The 20200-nt window shown below is 42.6% G+C and overlaps 1 protein-coding gene across 1 annotated transcript in view; it reads left to right on the forward strand.

Moving 5' to 3' along the window:
- The window catches only part of DBH (dopamine beta-hydroxylase), a 41252-nt gene extending 21973 nt beyond the window's left edge, over window positions 1–19279 (forward strand). Inside the window, exons 6-13 of the mRNA XM_036752479.1 lie at window positions 167–269; window positions 6884–7050; window positions 10886–11029; window positions 12909–12947; window positions 13852–13911; window positions 14541–14668; window positions 15828–15987; window positions 19148–19279. Of these exons, the coding sequence (XP_036608374.1) occupies window positions 167–269; window positions 6884–7050; window positions 10886–11029; window positions 12909–12947; window positions 13852–13911; window positions 14541–14668; window positions 15828–15987; window positions 19148–19279 (933 nt within the window). The remainder of the gene's footprint in view (window positions 1–166; window positions 270–6883; window positions 7051–10885; window positions 11030–12908; window positions 12948–13851; window positions 13912–14540; window positions 14669–15827; window positions 15988–19147) is intronic.
- Window positions 19280–20200: the final 921 nt, after the last annotated feature.

Raw genomic sequence — 20200 nt, forward strand, 5'->3', positions numbered from 1 at the left:
TCCCTCAGTTCTCACCTCCTCCTGTGCCTTTGGACTCCCATAGACTTGAGAGAGCTAAATAGAGTGGGATGGCTCACGGACCAAATTCTGAAGCTTTTTGTAATTACGTGTGAGTCTATTTTCTTCATCTTTTGGTGGTATATTCATTCTCCGCTCAATATTACAGGCATTTTACTACCCGGAGGAAGCTGGTCTTGTTTTTGGAGGCCCAGGATCTTCAAAATATCTCCGCCTGGAGGTTCACTATCACAACCCTCTTGAGATAAAAGGTCAGTGTTTGGGTCGATGCTATTTACAGAACTTGTGCCTTTCCAGGATCCAGTTTTCTTATTCTCAAATGTCATCCTTCAACTTTCTCTTAGTTAAGCAGGTTGAAGCAGTGTATTTTCTCCCTCACTTTGTCTTATAGATGGGTGATGGGAGAAGTCAGAGCTGATCTGGAACTGACCATTTCAACTCAAATCAATCCCATCCCTTAATTGTACCCTTAGAAGTTTGATCCACACTAAAAACAAAGTCAGCCCCCAACACTTTCCCCCCTTTTTCACTTTATGGTGTCAACTGTCACTCTAAGCTATCTTTAGGTTGTTATTTGTAAAGAAGTTCAAAAAATGCTCAGAAAGGCACCAAACATCTGTGATACAACAGGATTGCAGTATAAACTGTCAACACTAGAAGACCAGTTTTGAAGGGGGATGTTAGTCCTAACAGAACAGTGGACTTCGGCAGCACCAACTGTGTTTTTCCTATAAACGCCCACTTGCTATAGCTCAATTATACCCATATATAGATGATGGAGAAATGTGGTGCTCTCAGAGATGATGCAATACCAGGGCCAGACAGTGGTCATAGCCAACAGCAGAATGTGTGCAATCCCTGCTAAGTATCTTGCTCTAACCATGGCAAACAACACCTCCAAATCAGGCATCCATGGTTTTGGGAAAAAAAAATGCCTAGGTACACCACCTCCTTCTCTCCTCATCCATAGATCCAAAGGACCCTGGAGCTGGAAGGGACAATTAATCTAACATCCTGATTTTATAGACGTGGAAGCTCAGTTCCAGTCTGTCTTGCACATAGATCGTGTTACTCCCTTGCTCAAAGACCTTCAATGACTTCTATTGCTGACAGCATAAAATTCAAACTGTCAAACTGACATTTAAGGCTCTCTACAATCGGACTCTAATTTGTTTTTTCCAGCCTTATCTGCTGCTTTGAATTACTATATTATCTCCTGCTGTTTCCCTGTTTAGACTCTGTTGTTTTTTCGATCGTGTTTGACTCTTTGTGACCCCATTTGGGGTTTTCTTGGTGGCGCATTTTCTTCTCCAGTTTATTTTACTGATGAGGAAACTGAGGCAAACAGGTTGTTATTTGTAAAGAAGTTCAAAAAGTGCTCAGAAAGGCACCAAACATCTGTGATACAACAGGATTGCAGTAGTGATACAAGCAGGACTTGCCCAGGGTCATACAGCTAGTAAGTGTCTAAGGCCAGACTTGAACTGAGGAAGAGGTGTCTTTCTGACTCCAGGCCTGGTCCTCTATCCACTGCACCACCTCATTGCTTCCAGCCAAACCAAACTATTGGTTATCCCCCAAACATGCTCCATACTTTCCTACTTCCACATCTTTACTCATGACATCCCTTCTGCTTAGAATGATTTCCTTCTGCCTCTGCACTTGATGAAATCTTACCCATTACTTCAAGAACCAATCTAAATAACAGCTTATCCATGAAGCTTACGTTGATCTTTCCCGCCTCCTTCTATAACTGAATGGGATCTTTCTCTTTATCACATTCTTGTCTCATGACATTCATCACAATCTGTCTAGTATTCTCATTATATTTGTATATCAGTCATCCTTCTACTGGACTTTAAACTCCTTAAGGACAGTGGCTGATCTAATTTACCTCTGTTTCCCTCTCCAATCTTTATGCTTCAACTGAATTCAACAAATGCTTGTTAAACGCCTGCTATGTGCTAGGTAGGCACTGAGCTTAGCTCTGGGAAACAAAGATTTTTTTAACAGTCTTTGCTTTCAAAGAGGTCACAATTTAATAGAAGGATATGACACATACACATATGAAGAGGATACAGGGAAGAATGTGATAGTACAAAGAAGAGATTAAAAAAGGTGACTGTACTAAAGAAATCTCCCTAAGGAGCTTGCTGGTACCACCAAGTTTGGTACATGATACAGCCCTTAGGGTCTCTCCTAGAGGTATCTGTATTGTAATAGTGGGTGCTGGGAAGCCAAAAGCCTTCAAGATCCAAAGCAATCAATTGCTAAGAGTGGGAATTTCATGCAGTTAGGCAGTAGAAGAGATAACAAAATGGGGAAGGGACCTTTGACTCTAGGACACCAGGCCTACAATGTGCATGGAATGTCAGAGCTGGAAGGGGCCCTAGAACAGGGCATGTAAGGGTTAGAAAGGGCCTCTTAGAACATAGAATGTTCACTTTAGAAAGTATTCTAGATATTGCCTGACTCACACCACTCATTTTACGGAGAAGAAAACTGAGATCAAGAGAGGCAAATGACTTGTCTAATGTTTGACAGGGATTAAATGGCAGAACTGTGATTTTTGTGCTGATTTGGTGTTTCTCCAACTTTCTGTCCATTTCCCAGGCCTGTTGGTGTTTGTGTTGTCTTCCTCACATTAGGCACCTTGTCTGTGGAACTTGTTTTGTAGGGAGGTGTGACATGGGCCGTTATGGGCGCCTGGAGACTTCCCCCTCTCCTCTTCAAGCCATTATCGATGACACAATTCTAAGCAATGGAGGGCTTGGGGGAGGGCGGTTGATACAGAGACTAATAAGAAATAATCCTAACCTCCAAGAGACCATAGCCCAAGAGGAAGAGGGGACAAGAGTATTAATCACTGATACAAGGTTGAATATATGAATACAATATCCTTTTTCCATCTGTATTTGCCTGACATTAACAACAATCTTACATCCCCCAAGTAGACAGTGAGCCAATTTGGCCAATAAAACGATACTGTGCATCTTGCTCAATTAAAATCAAAAGGAAAAGATGCTTTTTAAAAATTCCCAGCTCCTTAGGTCTACAGGGAAGCCTGCTTCTTCATAATATCTAGGTGTATTTATGGATCCATTGCCACATATAGGGAAGATCATGTCATTTCGCGAATCTCAAAATGTGCTACTTTGCTATAAATATCGAGATCTAGCAATTATTTCATTATTTAATTCTCTTCTGAATTTTAACCAATTACATCTTTTTTATTATTATCCAGCTGATGTAATCAGCATGGAGATACTGGAGATGGTTGAATTTGGACTTTTTTTTTTTTAATTAAGGGATTTGAGTCATGGGAGGGGAGGAAAGTGTGAGTTTCTTTTTTCTCTGAGGTGTACCTAGAGTTTGCCCTAGGGATGTCCTGGTGGGGGCAGGGAAAGGGTGATTTGGTGGGGGGCCACCAAATGAGGATACACCCACTCCAACATAGCCTTTCCCATTTTAGCAAGTCAGTAGGGGTGAGTTGGCCAAATGAACTAGCTGTCAACTTTGATCCTTAAAGGGGACAAACTACAAGGCAGGACTTGGTCAGCAACCCTTACTCTGCTTTCAGCCAGCTATTCAACCTTGGATTTCAGTTTACTCCCCTGTAAAATGAGCAGGTTGGATGATATGATCTCTATGGTCCCTTTCAGCTTCAAAATGCTCTGCCTTTACTTCAGTTTCTGGTGGGAAGGTGGCTTGGGGACAGGGTTATCAGCAGCAGCTGTACATATGCCTTCACCACTACCATCCAATCCCCAACTTTCCTCCTAGTTCGTGTAGATTAATTTTTAAAAAATTATTGATATCTTTTGACTTTCCATTGCCTTCATTTCTGAATATACTCCCTCTCTTCCTTGGGGAATCATCCTTGTAACAAAGAATGAAAAAGAAAGAGAATTTTAAAAAGCAGTTCAAGCAAAACCAAGCAATGCATCAATCAAGCCTGATGTATATGGAATGTTCTACCCCCATCATCCCCCATCTCTGCTGAGAAGCAAAGTGGTGCATTTTCTCATCTCTCCTCTGGGTCCTGGCTTAGTCAATTCATTACACAGCCAAATGGATCTATGATTCCATTAGTTTGGTAGTTATATACATACAGATGAATCTTAAGTCCAGGGGATATAAGAATTGTGCTTTTCTTGCTTTGTCTCTTACATCTCTCTCCTAGGTACTGGGATATACTTAGGAGGCAAAGAAGGTAGCCTGTGTCCTTGGCACTTATTATTATAGTGTCTCACTATGGGAAGAACTCTGGGCTTGGAGTCAGAAGGGACTTGGGTTTGAATCCTGCCTCTGATGCTCATCAATTGTGTGATCTTAGGGTAGTCACTTAGCCTCATTGAGCCTTAGATTTCACATCTATGAAATGGAGATGATAATACCTATAATCCTTATTTTATAGGGTTGTTTCAAGGTTCAAAAGAGATAATATATTCAAGGAACTTTGGAATTATTAAAGTCCTAAAAAATGCACATATACATGATAGTTAATCTTATCCTTTGGGGGCTCAGCTCAAGTCTCACATCCTCTATGGATTTGCCTCAAGAAAGACCCAAATTCATCATTTTTTTTTAGCCAAAAAAAGAGATTGGTTTTCTCTACATATCTTACTCAGCTGGCCTTGTTCCAGACCTAGAAATACTGTGAGGCTGATGAATTTTGTTTTTGGAGAGTCCAGGCCCCATGATGGGACAGTGTACGCTTCCCTCAGGGAAAGGAAGAAATAAGCATTTATTAAATGCCTACTATATTCAAGGTACTGTACTAAGCACTTTATAAATATTATCTCATCAGAGCCCCAGGTGCACTATGCCTTCAGATTGTCCCTGGCAGCAGGGCTGGAACTAGGAATTTTTGATCCTATGGTAAGAGGCAAGAAAGATACCTTCTATTGAGTTAAGGATTTGGGGATGGGGGTGGGGAAACAGAAATGTCAGGACACTGGTGAGTGAGAGACTGAGGAATTGGGGGAGGGAGGGGCTTATCCTAGCAGACTATCTGACCATCTGCTAGTTTCCTAATTTAACTAATGATTTTGTTTGTGGGTTGGCAGAACTATGATCGATTTTCTTGGAAGAATCTCCTGAATTGATGAGATCACAAACCCTTTTGAAAATTTGGATATTCTTGCTAACTGGGTATCAGGTGGGCATCCTGTGGCTGCTCCAGGAATTCTGAGAATGAGAGGGAAGGTCTGATATCCTTCTCTATTCACCCTCCTCTCTCCTCTACTACTACTGGCCTGGTCTATGGACACCCATTTCCCCCTCTTAACATTGAGGGCTAGTGAGACTTTGTCCTAGACAGGGAAGGGCAGAGATCCAGAACCCTCCAGAAGTCCTCAACAGTGGGAGCTTACTGAAGTGTCCCTGATCCCCCAGGGTAGACATGCTCCTGCATGGTCTCAAATTGACCATGTGAATGGAGGAGCAAGTTGTTACTGGCCTATTGGTGGTAAAGGAAGGGAGAGGGAGTGAACCCCCAGAGCCCTCCACAACTTTTTGGTGAGTCCCAGGTCCTTGTTTCCTTCTGTTCTTTAGGGAGGCTTGGCCACAGAGGGAAAGGACTGAGACCCTAGTGAACTAGGGGTGGTAAGAGCCTACAGTAATGATGCACGGTTGTGGTCAGCTGGATGTCCCTTCTTCCCAGAAGCCCAATGTCTCCTGTGTAGAGGTTTAAATAGTTAAGGGCCATATGCTATTCTCAACTCTGTGACCTTTCCCTAGCCAGGGCATTGATGTGTGGAATAGGCCCATAAAAAGAGAACACACCTAGCTCTGACTCCCCCAGCCCTGGGTGAAAGATGAGTGAATTGTATTTGCCAAAGGGGTTCCCCATTGCTGAGGGTGTTGGCACAGTGGGTGGAAAAGGGGTTATGGCCATGTTTGGAGATGACATTGCAATTCCAATCTCTTGTCATTCCTGTCATCAGGTATGGACCCCTAGCCACTTCCACTCGATGCTCAATAGGGAATTGGCATTTGGCACAAACCCTCTAAATTCAATGCTCTCTAAATTCAGTGTCTTGGGAAAAAAACCCTAGGTGCTCCATCCTAGTTACATCTCCCAATATCCCAATCCAGACCTGCTCAGCCACATCATTGCTCAGTACCTCTTCTTACCTTTTGTTCCTGGTTCTCTCTCTGATAAACTCACCCCTATCAGTATAACCCCTGCCCCTTCCATCCCATCTCAGATAATACTTTTACATTTCCATGGGGCCCTTTGGGAGACCACACCTTAAACCCCCTTGAGCTATCATTTAAAGTTCTTCACAACCTAACCCCAAGCTACCTTTCCAGCTTTATCTCCTGAACCCTCTTCTCCAGCCAGGATGGATTTTTCACTATTCCTGCCTTTGTTGTCCCCATTCCTCATTTCTTAGCATCTCCCACAGTACCTGAAATGCCTTTCCTGGAGCCGACAAACATTATAATTCTACCCACTTGTCATGGCATTATAGCCTCTGTAAAGCCCTTCTTGACTACTGAGATCTCAGAGCACTGACTGTCTGTACTACTGGCTTAGCCCTTGGCCCTCTAAGGCCCCAAGGCCCCTTCCACTCTAAAATCTCTATGATCCTAGTATCTTCAGATCCTTGACAATAAGACTGCTGCTCACAGCCATTTGCTTCTGTTTGTTACAGCTAGGGAACATAAGAGGATTTAGAAGTAATAAAGTGTGTATAGAGAAGAAAAACTCAGTCAACCTGCAAATAAAAAAATTGAGCTATTTCCTTGACATGAAGAGCTAGGCAGTTTATTTATTTTTTTATGTCTTTCGCTTCCCTGCATGGTGCTTGATTCTTCTGAAGTTTTAAACTAGGATGTGTTTCCCTCCCTATCTTAGGCCGCCGTGACTCCTCAGGCCTCCGCTTGTATTACACACCTACCCTGAGGCCATTCGATGCTGGGATCATGGAGCTGGGCCTCGTATACACCCCTGTGATGGCTATCCCACCCAAAGAGACTGACTTCGTCTTGACTGGCTATTGCACTGATAAATGTACTCAACTGGTGAGTATTTCTGGTTTCTTGCCTTTTGACCCTGGCTCTCACAGGCTGGTTTGGGCATGGGCAAGGTATGACCAAAACATAGTTAAGCTTGGGTTTGAATCTTGTAAGTGTCTGCTGAGTTGGCTACATTTACTCAACTCAACTAAGTGGGAGACAGAAAGTAGACCAGTTTGTCTAGAGCATAGAATGTATAATGGGGAGTAATGTGTAATGAGCTTAGATAAGGCAGACTGGAGCTTGATTATGAAGGGCTCTAATTGCCAAATAGAGGAGTTTGCATCTTATTTGTTAGGCAATAGGGAGCCATTGAAGCTTCTTAAGTTGGGGAGTAATATCATCAGGCTTTAAGAAGACCAATTTGGCTTCTCTGTGGTGGTTAGATTGGAAAGGGCAGAGGAAGGAGGTGGAGAGTACAATAGGAGGTTATTACAATAGTACAGGCAAGAGGTGGTTAGGGGCCTGAACTAGGGGCTGGCTGTGATAAAGAGGAGAGGGATGGGAGAGATATTAAAGACAGAAAAATTGACAAAGTTTGGCAATCGATTGAATATGGGGCAGGAATGACTGAGAGTAAAGAGTTGAGAAGGTCTCAAAGGTTGAAATCTAGGGGACTAGAAGATGGTGATGCCCTCAACATAAATAGGGAAGTTAGAAGGCAAAATAGGTTTAGGGAGAAGAACAACAAATTTGATTGTGGACAGGTTGAGGTTGAGACACCTATAGGACATTCAGATGGAGATGTCTGAAAGGTAATTAGAAGGGGGTATAAAGCTCAGGAGAGGAATGAGGGCTGGATATATAGGTGTGAGAATCATCTGGGGGGTGGGGGAGTAGGGAAAGAGAGAGAGAGAGAGAGAGAGAGAGAGAGAGAGAGAGAGAGAGAGAGAGAGAGAGAGAGAGAGAGGGAGAGAGAGGAAGAGAAGAAAAGAGGATCCAGGGTAGAGTCCTAGCAACACACAGGGGGCAGGATACAAGTGCAATCCAGAAAGGAATTCCTCAGAAGGAAAAGGTAGGAGGGAGAGAGGGAGAAAGAGACAGACAGACAGATACAGACAAAAAGACAGAGAGAGAGAGAGAGTAGTGCCATGAAAACCCAGGGAGGACAAAGTATCCAGAAGGAGGAGGTGATCAACAGTGTTAAAAGTGGCAGAGAGGTCATTGAGGCACTTTTAGAGAACCCATTCAGGGGAAGAGAAACAAATGAACAAATGAACAAATGGAAGAAAGCAGGAACTGTTTAGGGTAGGGATTCACAATTTTTTTTGTCCTCATATCCCTTGCCTTTCCATAGACCTTCCCATGCCCCTTATTAAGTATGAAAAGAAATAAATTCTATAGTTTAACATAGTGTAGAGTTTAATATAGTTATTTATCAAATATTCCCTTAAGAAGTTTCTGGCACCCTCAGGATGAAAATCTCTAACTTCAAGGAAATGACCCCGGGGGTTATAGTTCTTCCTATTCCTTGGGACAGTAGATGAAATAACATTATGAATAAACATCTATATGGTGCTTTAAGAATTGCAAAGTGCTTTCCTTGTAACAATGCTGAGAGGTATATAGTATACTATATAGTATCATTGTGTCTAGTTTACAGATGAGAACATTAAGGCACAGAGAAGTAAGGTGACTGGTACAACATCAAACCCAGATCTTCTGACTTCAGATCTATGCTTTTCACATGCAATCATAGTTGCCTGGGGAAGCCTGGCTTTCTAGAGGAGCAGGCTGGTGAATGCAATTTTAGGTATCCACAGAATGATGAAGACCCAAAGGCATAATTACCTGTATCTCCCAGCAAAATAATACAGTTGGTACAAATTCATGTGTGCTGTACCAAACCTTTTTATGACTCCCTGACCAATCCTCTTGCTTGAAAGACCACTTCAGGGACAAACAAGCATTTGTTTTGCTTGTTTAAGACTAGCAGAGAGAATTTTAGAACTACTGACACTACTTAAAATTCCTTCCATCCATATCTTGCCACTGGACCCAGATGGCACCAGAGGAGAAAGTGAGGCTGGCGACTTTGCATAGCCCTCCCTCCCTTAAATCAATTCACTTGGATGTCATGGCATCACCTCCCTGATGTCATGGTCCTCTTTGAGAATGAAGGACAAACAGCAGCAGCAGGATCCAACCTGTTCATTTTAATCTGCCTTCCTTTTCTTTTGTCTTTAGTGGACAAGGTAATCACTAATCTCCTTCTTTCCACACTCAAGCCTGGCTATAAATCCATGCTCTGGGGTTGATAACTGAGACTATTTCATGAACAAAGTCATTTGGACTTTTAGGAGCAAACTTTCTTCTGATGGAACAAATATTTATAAGGAATTCAGCTCTAAGATGAATGTGGCAATCTCTGAATGTGGTCTCCCAGGGTTTCTCATCTCTGTCTGGTAGGCAGGCAAGTCAGTGGAAAGTTTCCATATGTGAGAGACAAGGAATGTTTTTAGAACAGAGGGGTCTAACATGCAGCCTCAGGCAGCATTGCTATCGGCAACACTCCCCAATGTGCCTGAATCAGATTAAAATGTAACCAGCAAACATTTAGGAAAGTAAATACAAATATAGTAGAACATAGATAATGTTAATATATGGTTTTCTAAGTCATTATGGGTCCTGCAGGCATCCTTATGTATGTAGGATTTAGTGGTCACTGTTTCTGTTTGAGTTTGACACCCCTGTTTAAGAGTACTCTGGTCAAAGGCTCCTTCAGTTAGTAAGCCAGATCCCACTGGCTGAGACCACCAGTTTGATATTGTTGAAAAGGCATGAATTACAGAATATTAGAGCCAGAAGAGATTTTATAACATAGAACACAATGTCAGTCAGGAGGGATTTTGGAACCTAGAACACAGTCTGTCAGTGCTAAAAAGGACCTTAGATATAGAAGATGGAATGTGACAGCTGGAAGGTCCCTTAGAAACCAATGAGTCATTTTGAAGGTGGGGAAATTGAGGCACAGGCTGTTCAAGGTCACACAGCAAGTTGGTATCAGAGGCAGGACTAGAATCCAACTGTCTTAACTCTCTGTCTAATTCTTTCCCCTGAAGTGATATGCTTCAGTTATCTGGAACTTACTTGTGGGGCACAATGATACTGGATAAATGGGATATGCTCATACACCCCCAGAACAAGTCTCTTGCTGATCTCTGTAGAGTACCCCATTATTATTACAAAAGGTCCCTGTGTCAGCTGAGTGAGAAAAAGGCCTCTTAGGGTAGCTGCCAGTGGCACCATTGAAGGAAAAAAACCCCCACAACTGAATCATCCAGTCTGGGATAGAAAGAGAAAACAAATTCTATTTCCTGGATGTTCTGGAAAATGCTGCAGCCATTGGGGAGCCAATTCCCTTTGCTACTCATCTGCCGTATCTACTGCCTTGAAATGCCTTTCACCATTCGCTTGTATGAAACTGCTGCCGCCATTCTCATGCCAAACTCTTAAAATAGATGTGAGCTGTCTTTTAGCAGCATAGTAACAACAAGGATCGAATTTACTCTTATTTCCTATTCAAATGGGGAATTCTTGTTAAAAACGGTAATGGTGTAGCATGCATGTTCTGAGCCCCCCACACAGTCTGGTCACCCCATTGAAAAGCCCAGTAAGTGCTATGAAAATTGTATTAACAATGTTTGCTTGATCCAAATGTCCCTGATGAAACAAAGGAGAAGAAAGCCCACTATTCTGAAGCCAAGAACAGCAACACCCCACTTAGCTAGATGTCAGAGTTCCTGGAATCCTTTAGAACACAGCTTTGAACCAACAACAACTTATTAAAAAGTTCATTTCCCCAGCTGAACCCTTTTGTCTTTCTACTGTGATTTTCTAGGCTTTGCCAGAGTCTGGGATCCACATCTTTGCTTCCCAGCTCCACACTCATCTCACAGGGAGGAAGGTGATCACGGTCATAGCTCGAGAAGGAATAGTGACAGAGATTGTGAATAGGGATGACCACTACAGCCCCCATTTCCAGGTATGAATGCTTGGTCCAAACCCTGACCTTCTCATAGTTGGCAAAGTCACAAAACAAGGACAGGTGCTCTTTGGTTTCTCTTTCTACTTTGTAACAAGGCACCCATGATCTGTGTTCTGCTATTTTGGGAATTCCTCCCTCCTTGATGGAATATTCCCCTATGCTTACCCCTACTATTTCAGGTTTTCTGTTGCTCCTCATCCCTCTTTCCTACCTTAGAGACCTCCTTATCCTACAGTCTATCCTGAATACCCAAAATAACAGATAAACTGACAAAATCATTCAGCAAACATTTATTAAGTGCTTGTCATATATAAGGAACTCAGATGGGTGCTGGTGATCCAAACATAAAACCCAAAGTGGTCCCTACCCTCAAGGGTCTTACATCCTACTAGGTATGGTAATAGGAGAGGCCTGGAAGCAACATGCATGTTTGCATAAGAGATTTCTAGAAGCAATGATGCAGTCCTTATCAGGTGAACCCAAGAAGTGGTGGGAATTACAGCTTGTGTTAGGCTGGGAAGGTGGGGGTGGGGCAGGGATTGGGGGAGGGATACCTTTTGTATTGGGGCATGAGGGCGAGAGAAAGTACCTTTCAATACATACTTCCCACTTTGGGCTACAGCTTCTTCTACAGACCCTCTTCCTTAAATAGTTTAAAGACCATATTCATTCCCCTCCCTTCCTGATGCTGGAACATTGCCAGGTCTCTGGAACTTAGCTCTTAAGAATCTGTTGGTCAATCGGTCCATTCAATATTTACTAAGCACCTACTATGTGCCAGACTCTGTGCTAGGCAATGGAGATACAAAGAAAGGCAAAACACAGTCCCTGTTCTCCAGGAGCTCACAATCTAATAGGGGAGACAGGACGAAAACAACTATGTACAAACAAGATAAAGACAGGATATATTGGAGATGATCAGCAGAGGAAAGGCACTAGCATTAAAGTCTCTTTTAGAGGAAATAAAAAATAAAACAAGACTAAGGAGAAAAGGAGACCTCGGGTCATCTTATCTGTGTCCATCTCACCCGTTATCCTTCCCTGTGTCCCCCAAGAGGCCCCAGAATGAAATTTGGGAGCCTTTATAAGTAAGACCCAAGGTTTTCTTTCTTTTTGAAAAACAATGATTATACTTTATTTTAGCATTCATTTTTTAAAAAAAAATTGACTTCCAAACTTTCTCCCTACCTAAATCCCCTCCCCAACTCACTGAGAAGGCAAACAATATGATACCAATTATGCTTGTGAAGTCATGCAAAATATATTTCCATATTTGTCATATTGCCAAAAAAGTGAAAAGAGTATGCTTTGATCTGCACTCAGAGTTCATTAGTTCTCTCTCTGGAGGTGGATAGCATTTTTTTTATCACAGGTTCTTTGGAACTGTCTTAGATCATTATATTGGTTAGAGTAGCTAAGTCTTTCACAGTTAACAGATCACTGTTATAATACTGCTCTTACTGTGTACGACAGTCTTCTGGTTCCGCTCTCTTCACTTTGCATAAATCCATATAAGTCTTTCCAGGTTTTTCTGAAACTACCCCCCCCCATATCATGTCTTATAACACAATAGTATTCCATCACAATTATATACCACAACTTGTTCAGCTGTTCCCCAATTGATGGGTATCCCCTCAATTTTCAATTCTTTGTGCCACCATAAAAAGAGTTGCTTATATTTGAAGGTCCCTTTTCTTTTTCTTTGATCTCTGAGATACAGACCTAGTAGTGATATTGTTGGGTCAAAGGATATGCACAGTTTTATAGTCCTTTGAGTATAGCTCCAAATTGTTATCCAAAATGGTGGTCCAAGGATTTCTTGGACAGCTTCTTTCATCATTTCCCCTTCCCTTTTCTTCTCTTTCTTTTTTTCTAGGAAATCCGAATGTTAAAGAAAATTGTGTCTGTTCTCCCGGTGAGTATCAAGTGAGAAAACTAGCAAATTGCAGCATGGTCCAGCTAAGTCAATTAAGACCTTGCTTTCCCTATGGTATCATTTTGTCTCATTTCCATATGCTAACCATGTAGGTAGGTGTGAGTGATAAATCTCTCAGTGGAAGGAGATGGGGAGGAAAGGCGACACAGGGCAACTGGAGTTGAGAGTCTCATCAAATACCTTAAGATGTTGTAGTTTGACCTCAGATACCATTTTCAGATTATCTGATAGAGTTATACCTGATAATGAGTGGGTACTGTAGCTTGACTCTGTAGTGATCTTTCGCTTACTACCCCACATATCAAGTGGTAGAATGTATAATAATAGAATCATAGATTTTTATAGGTATAAGAGACCTAAGAACATAGAATGTTAGATTATAGAACATAGAATGTTAGAATATAGAATATTGGAGCTGGAAGGAACCTCAGCAAATAGAATGTAAAATAAAGATAGAATGTTAGAGTTGATCAGAATTTTACAATTAAAGAATGTTAGGCCATCAAACATTGAGGGTTAGAGCTGGAAGTGGCTTTAGAACATAGAATGTCAGAGCTGGAAAAGCACCTCAAAATATTGCACATTATACCATGGTTTTGTCCTCTATAGAATGAGGAAATTGGACTAGATGGTCTCCAAGATTCTATGGTTTGAGACCCAGACTGGGGAAATGACTTGTCCAAAGTTATTCAACTAGTCAGTGGCAGAATTGTATAATCCAAGTCTCCTGGCTCAGTCCAATGCTCTATTTACCACACCATTTGCTGGTGGATGCCCATTATTTTTAGATTACTGAGGGAGTTGTGTTCATCACTTCCTGCCCATATGCATCAGCCCCAGGACACATATATTAATAAATGTGACTATTTCCTTGGTTACACAGGGTGATGTGCTCATTACTTCTTGCACATACAACACAGAATCCAGAGAGCGGGCAACTGTGGTAAGTTAACATGGATAGGATCTCTCTCTTCTCTCCCTTTCTCTGTTTCTCCCTCCCTCCCTCCCTCCCTCTCTCCCTCTGTATCTCTCTCCTTCTCTCTCTCCCTCCCTCCCTCCCTCCTTCCCTGTCCTTCCTTCCCCACCCCCCCCCTTCTTCTCTCTCCTCAACTTTGGAAACTTCACCACATTCAATAAAGTACTTAATGATATAAAGTTTTGACTAGGTCTCTGATTGTTTCATATGTCTGAGTGTAGTCTCCCCACCTCATGTCTGAGTTGCTTGAGGGAAGATTTCTGTCTTCTGATGATGTTGTCCTCCAAAATGCCTGGTAGGAGACAGCAAAAGTTTGTTGCCCTAAAGTCTTTATGTCCCTTGAGGTTAGTGTGAACCAAAGCACCACTGACTGTTAGGACCGCAAGTGACCTTTGTGACCATTTCGCCCAATATGACCTTCCTGTAAATGAGATTTCTAACTTGTAAAGTTGAAATAAAGTACCTGCTCTGTCTACCTCACAGGGTTATTTTTGAAGACCAAATGAAATAACATTTGTGAAACTGCTTTGCAAATCTAAGATTACCATGCACACATATGGAGTTATAATTATTAGGTTTTTTTTTTAACCTTCCAGGGTGGGTTTAGCATCACAGAAGAAATGTGTGTGAATTACGTGCACTACTACCCACAGACGCAGCTGGAATTATGTAAGAGTGCTGTGGACCTTGGCTACTTACAGAAGTATTTTCACCTTGTCAACAGGTAACTCCTCCTCCTCTCCCCACCCCAAAAGAATGTTCGTATCACGTTAGAATTTGTCTGAATTTCACCCTAGTATGATAGCTAGCAAATCTTCAAAGTCTCCAGTGGTGGGGGTGGAAATATTCCAACGTGCATGCATATACATTGCCTGCCCATTTTACAGATGTGGAAAATTGAGAAAGGCAGGGCAAGTAACTGGCTGAGAGAGCAGGGTGAGTTGCTTACTCGAGGTGGGAATCTGTGGTGGTTGGGGGCAGGGCACACTTCTCTCCCCTCTTTGATATCATCTGTTAAGTTAATACTACATAAGTAAACGTACAATTCTGTTCCAATTCGGAATGGTCATTTAAAGGGACAGCCAGCTGAGAATTTCAACACAGAGAGGATCTGGGTGGGTCAAACAGAAACATTTATTTCTGGAGAAACTTGTGGACTATTACGATACTAATTAGAATTTCCCTTACACTGTCACATACATCATCTCCCCTGGTCCTCCCATACCCCTGTGAGGGAATCAAGATAGGATATTCCCACCTCTACCTCTCCCCACACCAGATGAGGAAACAGGCTCAGAAAAGTTTAATAACTTGCTTCAAATTACACAACTAGTAAAAGCAGTGTCCGCACTCAAAGCCAGCTCTTCTGACTCTTACTCTAGTGCTCTTCCCACTACATACCATTTGCTCTGGGAATAATAAAAAAGATGTTCTATCTTGGGGGAGCCACTTCATGGGAAAGGATTCAATGTTGTTATTCAATTATTTCAGTCATGCCTGACTCTTCATTCTGGAATGATTTGCTATTTCCTTCTCCAATTTATTTTTTTATAGCTGAGGAAAGTGAGGCAAACAGAAGTTAAGTGACTTGCCTAGGGTCACACAAGCTAGTAAGTGCCTGAGGCTGGATTTGAACTTGGGTCTTCCTGACTCCAAGCCCAGTGCTCTAACCACTGCACCACCTAGCTGCCCTCGGATTCAGTGTACCTATTTCTGAATCATCTCTGACTTTCATCAAAGACACACAGCAAAGCCTAACCCCCATTCTCAATGACCTGTTCTACAAGGCAAGATTAGGTAGCTGTTTCCCCTTCTCCCTGTAGTGAGAAGGAGTCCAAATATTGTAATTTGACAGCAATTTCTTCCCCTCTCCCTCCCCCCAGGTTTAACAATGAAGATATCTGTACCTGCCCCAAGTCTTCTGTCCAAGAGCAATTTGCTTCAGTCCCTTGGAACTCATTCAACCGGGATGTGCTCAAGTCCCTGTATGACTTTGCCCCCATTTCCATGCACTGCAACAAATCCTCGGCCGTCCGGTTCCCAGTAAGTCTCAGGAAGGGCGGGATCCAAATGGAATAAGCAGAGAAACTTCAGAAAAGTCCATTCTTTAGCTTAGTCCCTAATCCAAGGGCAAGAAAGGGTGTTGCTCTGTCCAACCACCGGGGAAATTATACTCAAGAGAAACAGACTCTTAAAAGGAAGGAACTGGTAGAAGATGAAAAAGTAGGGCAAAAAGCATATGACTTCTCACTTCCCCAACCCCAGGGCATGGTGATTGTTGTAGTCAGGTTTTGGTCTGAGGAGGTTGCATCAGGGATCATGCACAGTTTGAGGAGGACAATGTGTTAGGGACAATAGCCATGGTGAGACTATGAGGGTGAGGGTATGTACATAGGGGAAAGGAATACCCTGTTCCCTTAAAATCCTGGCAGTAACTGATTAATAAGGCCTCTGAAGACATCCTCCTCTCCTTCCCACTCCCACAAAGCTAAGAACCCCACAAGGACTTGTCTTGGAGTCTTGGGATGAGTCTCAAGGCCATGATCAGTACTCACTAGCCAATGTGTGTCTTGTCCTTGTACTTCACAGATAGTCCAGTGTTATTTTATGAGTGCTGTAATAGCACACTTTGTGTCCAGTGTTATAAAAAGCACTTTTTTAGTCTTAACTATGTAACTATGAGGTAGGGTTGTAGAGTAGATAGAGAGATAGCCTTTGAATCAAGAAGACCGGGTTGGAGTCTTACCTCTGCCACATCCTGGCTGGGAGAACCATGCCAAGTGTCCTTAGGCAACTCACTAGAATGATAAGTTATAGAATTGATGCCAGTTTTCATCGGTAGAGGGAATTACCTTACTGGGAGCTCCTTATACCAGTAGAGATACAAGCCTGGTCCAAAAAAAATGAGTTGTTATAGACTCATACACCACCAGAAGTGGAGGGGATACTAGAGCTCATCTAGTCCAGCTCTTCTATTTGACAAATGAGGAAACTGAGGCCCAGAGAGGAACCTCCTATACAACATTTCCTTTGCCCAGGATGTCCCCCATGCCTGGAGTGTACTTTCTCCTCCCCTCTGCTTCTAACAATCCATAACTCCCTTAGAGAATTGCTTGACTGTCACCTGCTGCATGAAGTTCATCCTGGTCTCCTCTGGTTGCTGGTGCCCCTCACCCAGAAATTACTCTGTAGGTGTTTTGCATTTATTTATTTGTGTCTGTGTTGTTTCTCCCAGTAGAGGGTAAGCTCCTTGAGGGCTGTTTTGTCTTTGTCCTCACAACCCTAGTGTACTAGAGTACAGTTCCTGGAACACAGTAAATGCTTACTAAATGCTTGTTGAATTGGGCAAATAACTTGTCTAAGGTCATACAGAAAGGGAATGGCCTGGGTCCAATCTAGAACCTTTCTTTTGTGAAGACCAAGCCTAACCTAGTGTAACATAGTTCAGCTTTCCCAGCATTTGGTTGATGGTCCTTAATTTATCTCTAGAGTTCTAAGGATCTCAAGATTCTAATCAATTGCTCTTATTCACATTTGATCAAGATAAAAGCAGGAGTTAGGGGCATAGTGGTTACTATTTGGTGATAGACATGCAGGGCAAGAAGTTCTGATCCCATATTTCTTGGTAAATCTAAGCCACAAAATTGCAAGTCCTAAAGGTTTGCATGGAGACTGTCCCAATCTCCATGCATCGCAACAAATCCTGGGCAGTCCGGCTTCCAGTAGGTCTTGGGAAGGGTGAGACCCTGCTCTTGAAAGCACGGTGCATCCTCTAGCTATTGTTTCCAGTTCATGTTAACAAGTTCTATCAGGTACCTCTTCTACTTTGTACCTGGTCACCAAGGAGTACTCAGCAAAAGTGTGAGATGAGGATTCTGTCCTAAGAGTCTACATGGATAACGCATATGCAACAATAAGAAAGTTGTGCCCAGATGACTCTAAGTACAACAGAATGTGCTACAGAGGAATAGAAGTGAAGCTTAACATTGTCCCTAGGGGAGGAGATGCTACAATCTCCCCTGTTCACATTTTCCCATGTCTCACAACCCACAACAACTCAAAATCATCGTCAGTTCCTAAGAAACTCATATGGTATGAGCTGAGCTCCTAAACACTTCCCTCAGAGACTAAAAATAAGGATGGGGAGTTGGGGAAGGGGGGAGAGAGGAGGGAGAAGAAAGAAGGAAAAACTCTTCTGAAAGTGGATGCCTTAGTTTGCTTCTCTCCCCACTCCCCAACCCCCCAGCCATTGGAGACCAAATGAGATTTAGAGACATTTAATGCATCCACCAGCCAAATCCCAATCCAGCCTGTCAAGAAAATGGAGCTTAGTTCTTATTAGTCACATAGATTTTTATAGCCTGGTGATTCTAAAGCTTGCTACTTTCCCTGAAGCATTCTGTGAGCTCAGCTATTTAATGCTAAATCCGAAGTTTTCAGCTTGGAGGCATTGCTTTCGTGCTGGACAGCCTCAGGTGACCTGTGCTGATGTCAGATGTTGGGGAGGATGGGGAACTTAATGTCAGGGTGGGGGAGGCTGCTAAAAAAGGGACATGTTTACTGTGGGAGAGCTTATTCCAAACATTGAGGCCGATCTTGTGTTTTGTAGTGGAAAGTACACTGGGAGACAGGGGTCCAAAGTCCAACACTAAGGGACTGTGTGAGCTTGGACATCTCCCTCCCTTGGAATGCATCTTCTTCATTTGTCCTGCCATGGAAGACATGATCAGAATTTGGTTCAGTTCAATACATATTTTTAAAGTTCATAAGACAGAAGGAGGTTGAGGCTACACACAAAGACCATGGGCTTGTTTGAAGGGAGCCCTTGGAGGCTTGCAAAAATTAAGCAATAGAATCAGAAAATATCAGAGTTAGAAGAGACTGTAGAACACAAAATGGCAGAAATAGAAGGGGTCATAGAATAAAGAATGTTAGAGGTAGAAGGGACCTTAGAGATCATGTAACCCAATCCATCCATTTTGCAGAGAAGGAAACTGAGGCCCGTAAAGATGAAATGAATTAGTGACAGAACTCTTTGCTGAGTGTTCTTTTCACTACATACTCTTTCTCAAACCCAATCCCAAGATTCATAGGGGAATTCCTCAAGAGCATCTAGTAAATTCACTGAATTAAATGAACTGGTAAGAGAATGTCTTATCAACTTATTTCCCTGGGTCTCATTTTTTTCTCTCTTTCTCTTCAGGGTGAATGGGAAAGGCAGCTTTTACCGGAGATCAAGGCTGGACTAGAAGAGGTTACTCCACGATGCCAGGCCACTCCAGGACTGTCACCTGCTTCCCCTGCACTGGTCAACATTGAAGGGAAAAAAGGCTAGAGGAGAATCCTTCCCCTCTTGGCCTAGTTCAACTCTCTCCTGAACTTCTTACCTCTGAGCCAGAGAAAATGCAGACCCAGTCCTCTTTGGTTACCCTTGCCCTCCCTTGCTGTATGGCCCAATGTTGATCTTATGGCTAGTTTGCTCCCCTAGCTCGGGACAGAACTGAGAACCTCCCAGAGAAATATTCCAGCTAGTAAGATGCTCCTTGAGGTTTGGAAGACAGCTGTCTTATGCATGTAAAATCAGCCTTTTGGGAAGCCTTCACATTGACAGAAGTAACCATGAGCTAAAATAGAAATACTTCCAAGTAATGTTGAATGTATATGGAGCATCTACAAGCCAGTATTCCATGTTTCTTTGCTTTCTAGAGCTTCCCTTGGGGCATGAGACAAACCCACCCAAGTCTTTTGCATTTTGACCCTGATCCCCATATATGCAAGACCTTTGGCCTAGCTGCCTCAGGAGTTTATTCATCAGAGTGCCCCAGTGGGTGAGTCAGTGCTAACTTATCTTCTAGGAAAGCAATCTTCCCTGTCCTCCCATTGTGTTGGTGTGTCCTAATATCAAGAGATGGATACAAGCATTACTTAAACTTTTTCTGTCTGAATGGCTGATTTATGGTAGTAGGTTTTTTTCTCTTCCCCATCAAAGGCAAGAGGAGGCACTTAACCAGTTAGAGATTTCCCATGCCAAATTGCTCTGATGCAAAGATAAATCCACATTTTCACCCAGTTAAAAAAAGAAACCCTAACACCACCACCCACCAGAAACCCAAATGAAAAGACCCAAGATCAAAACTAAAGGCAAACTGTTAGGGGAAAATGATGAGTGTTGGCTTTCTTCCCTCCTTCCACATTCTAGAGTCAGCTTCCAAACAGTGGGGAAAAGTGAGAAAAGAAGGTTTTGGTTAAGAAGGAG

The sequence above is a fragment of the Trichosurus vulpecula genome, chromosome 3 (genome assembly GCF_011100635.1).
Source record: "Trichosurus vulpecula isolate mTriVul1 chromosome 3, mTriVul1.pri, whole genome shotgun sequence".
Taxonomy (NCBI): Eukaryota; Metazoa; Chordata; class Mammalia; order Diprotodontia; family Phalangeridae; genus Trichosurus; species Trichosurus vulpecula.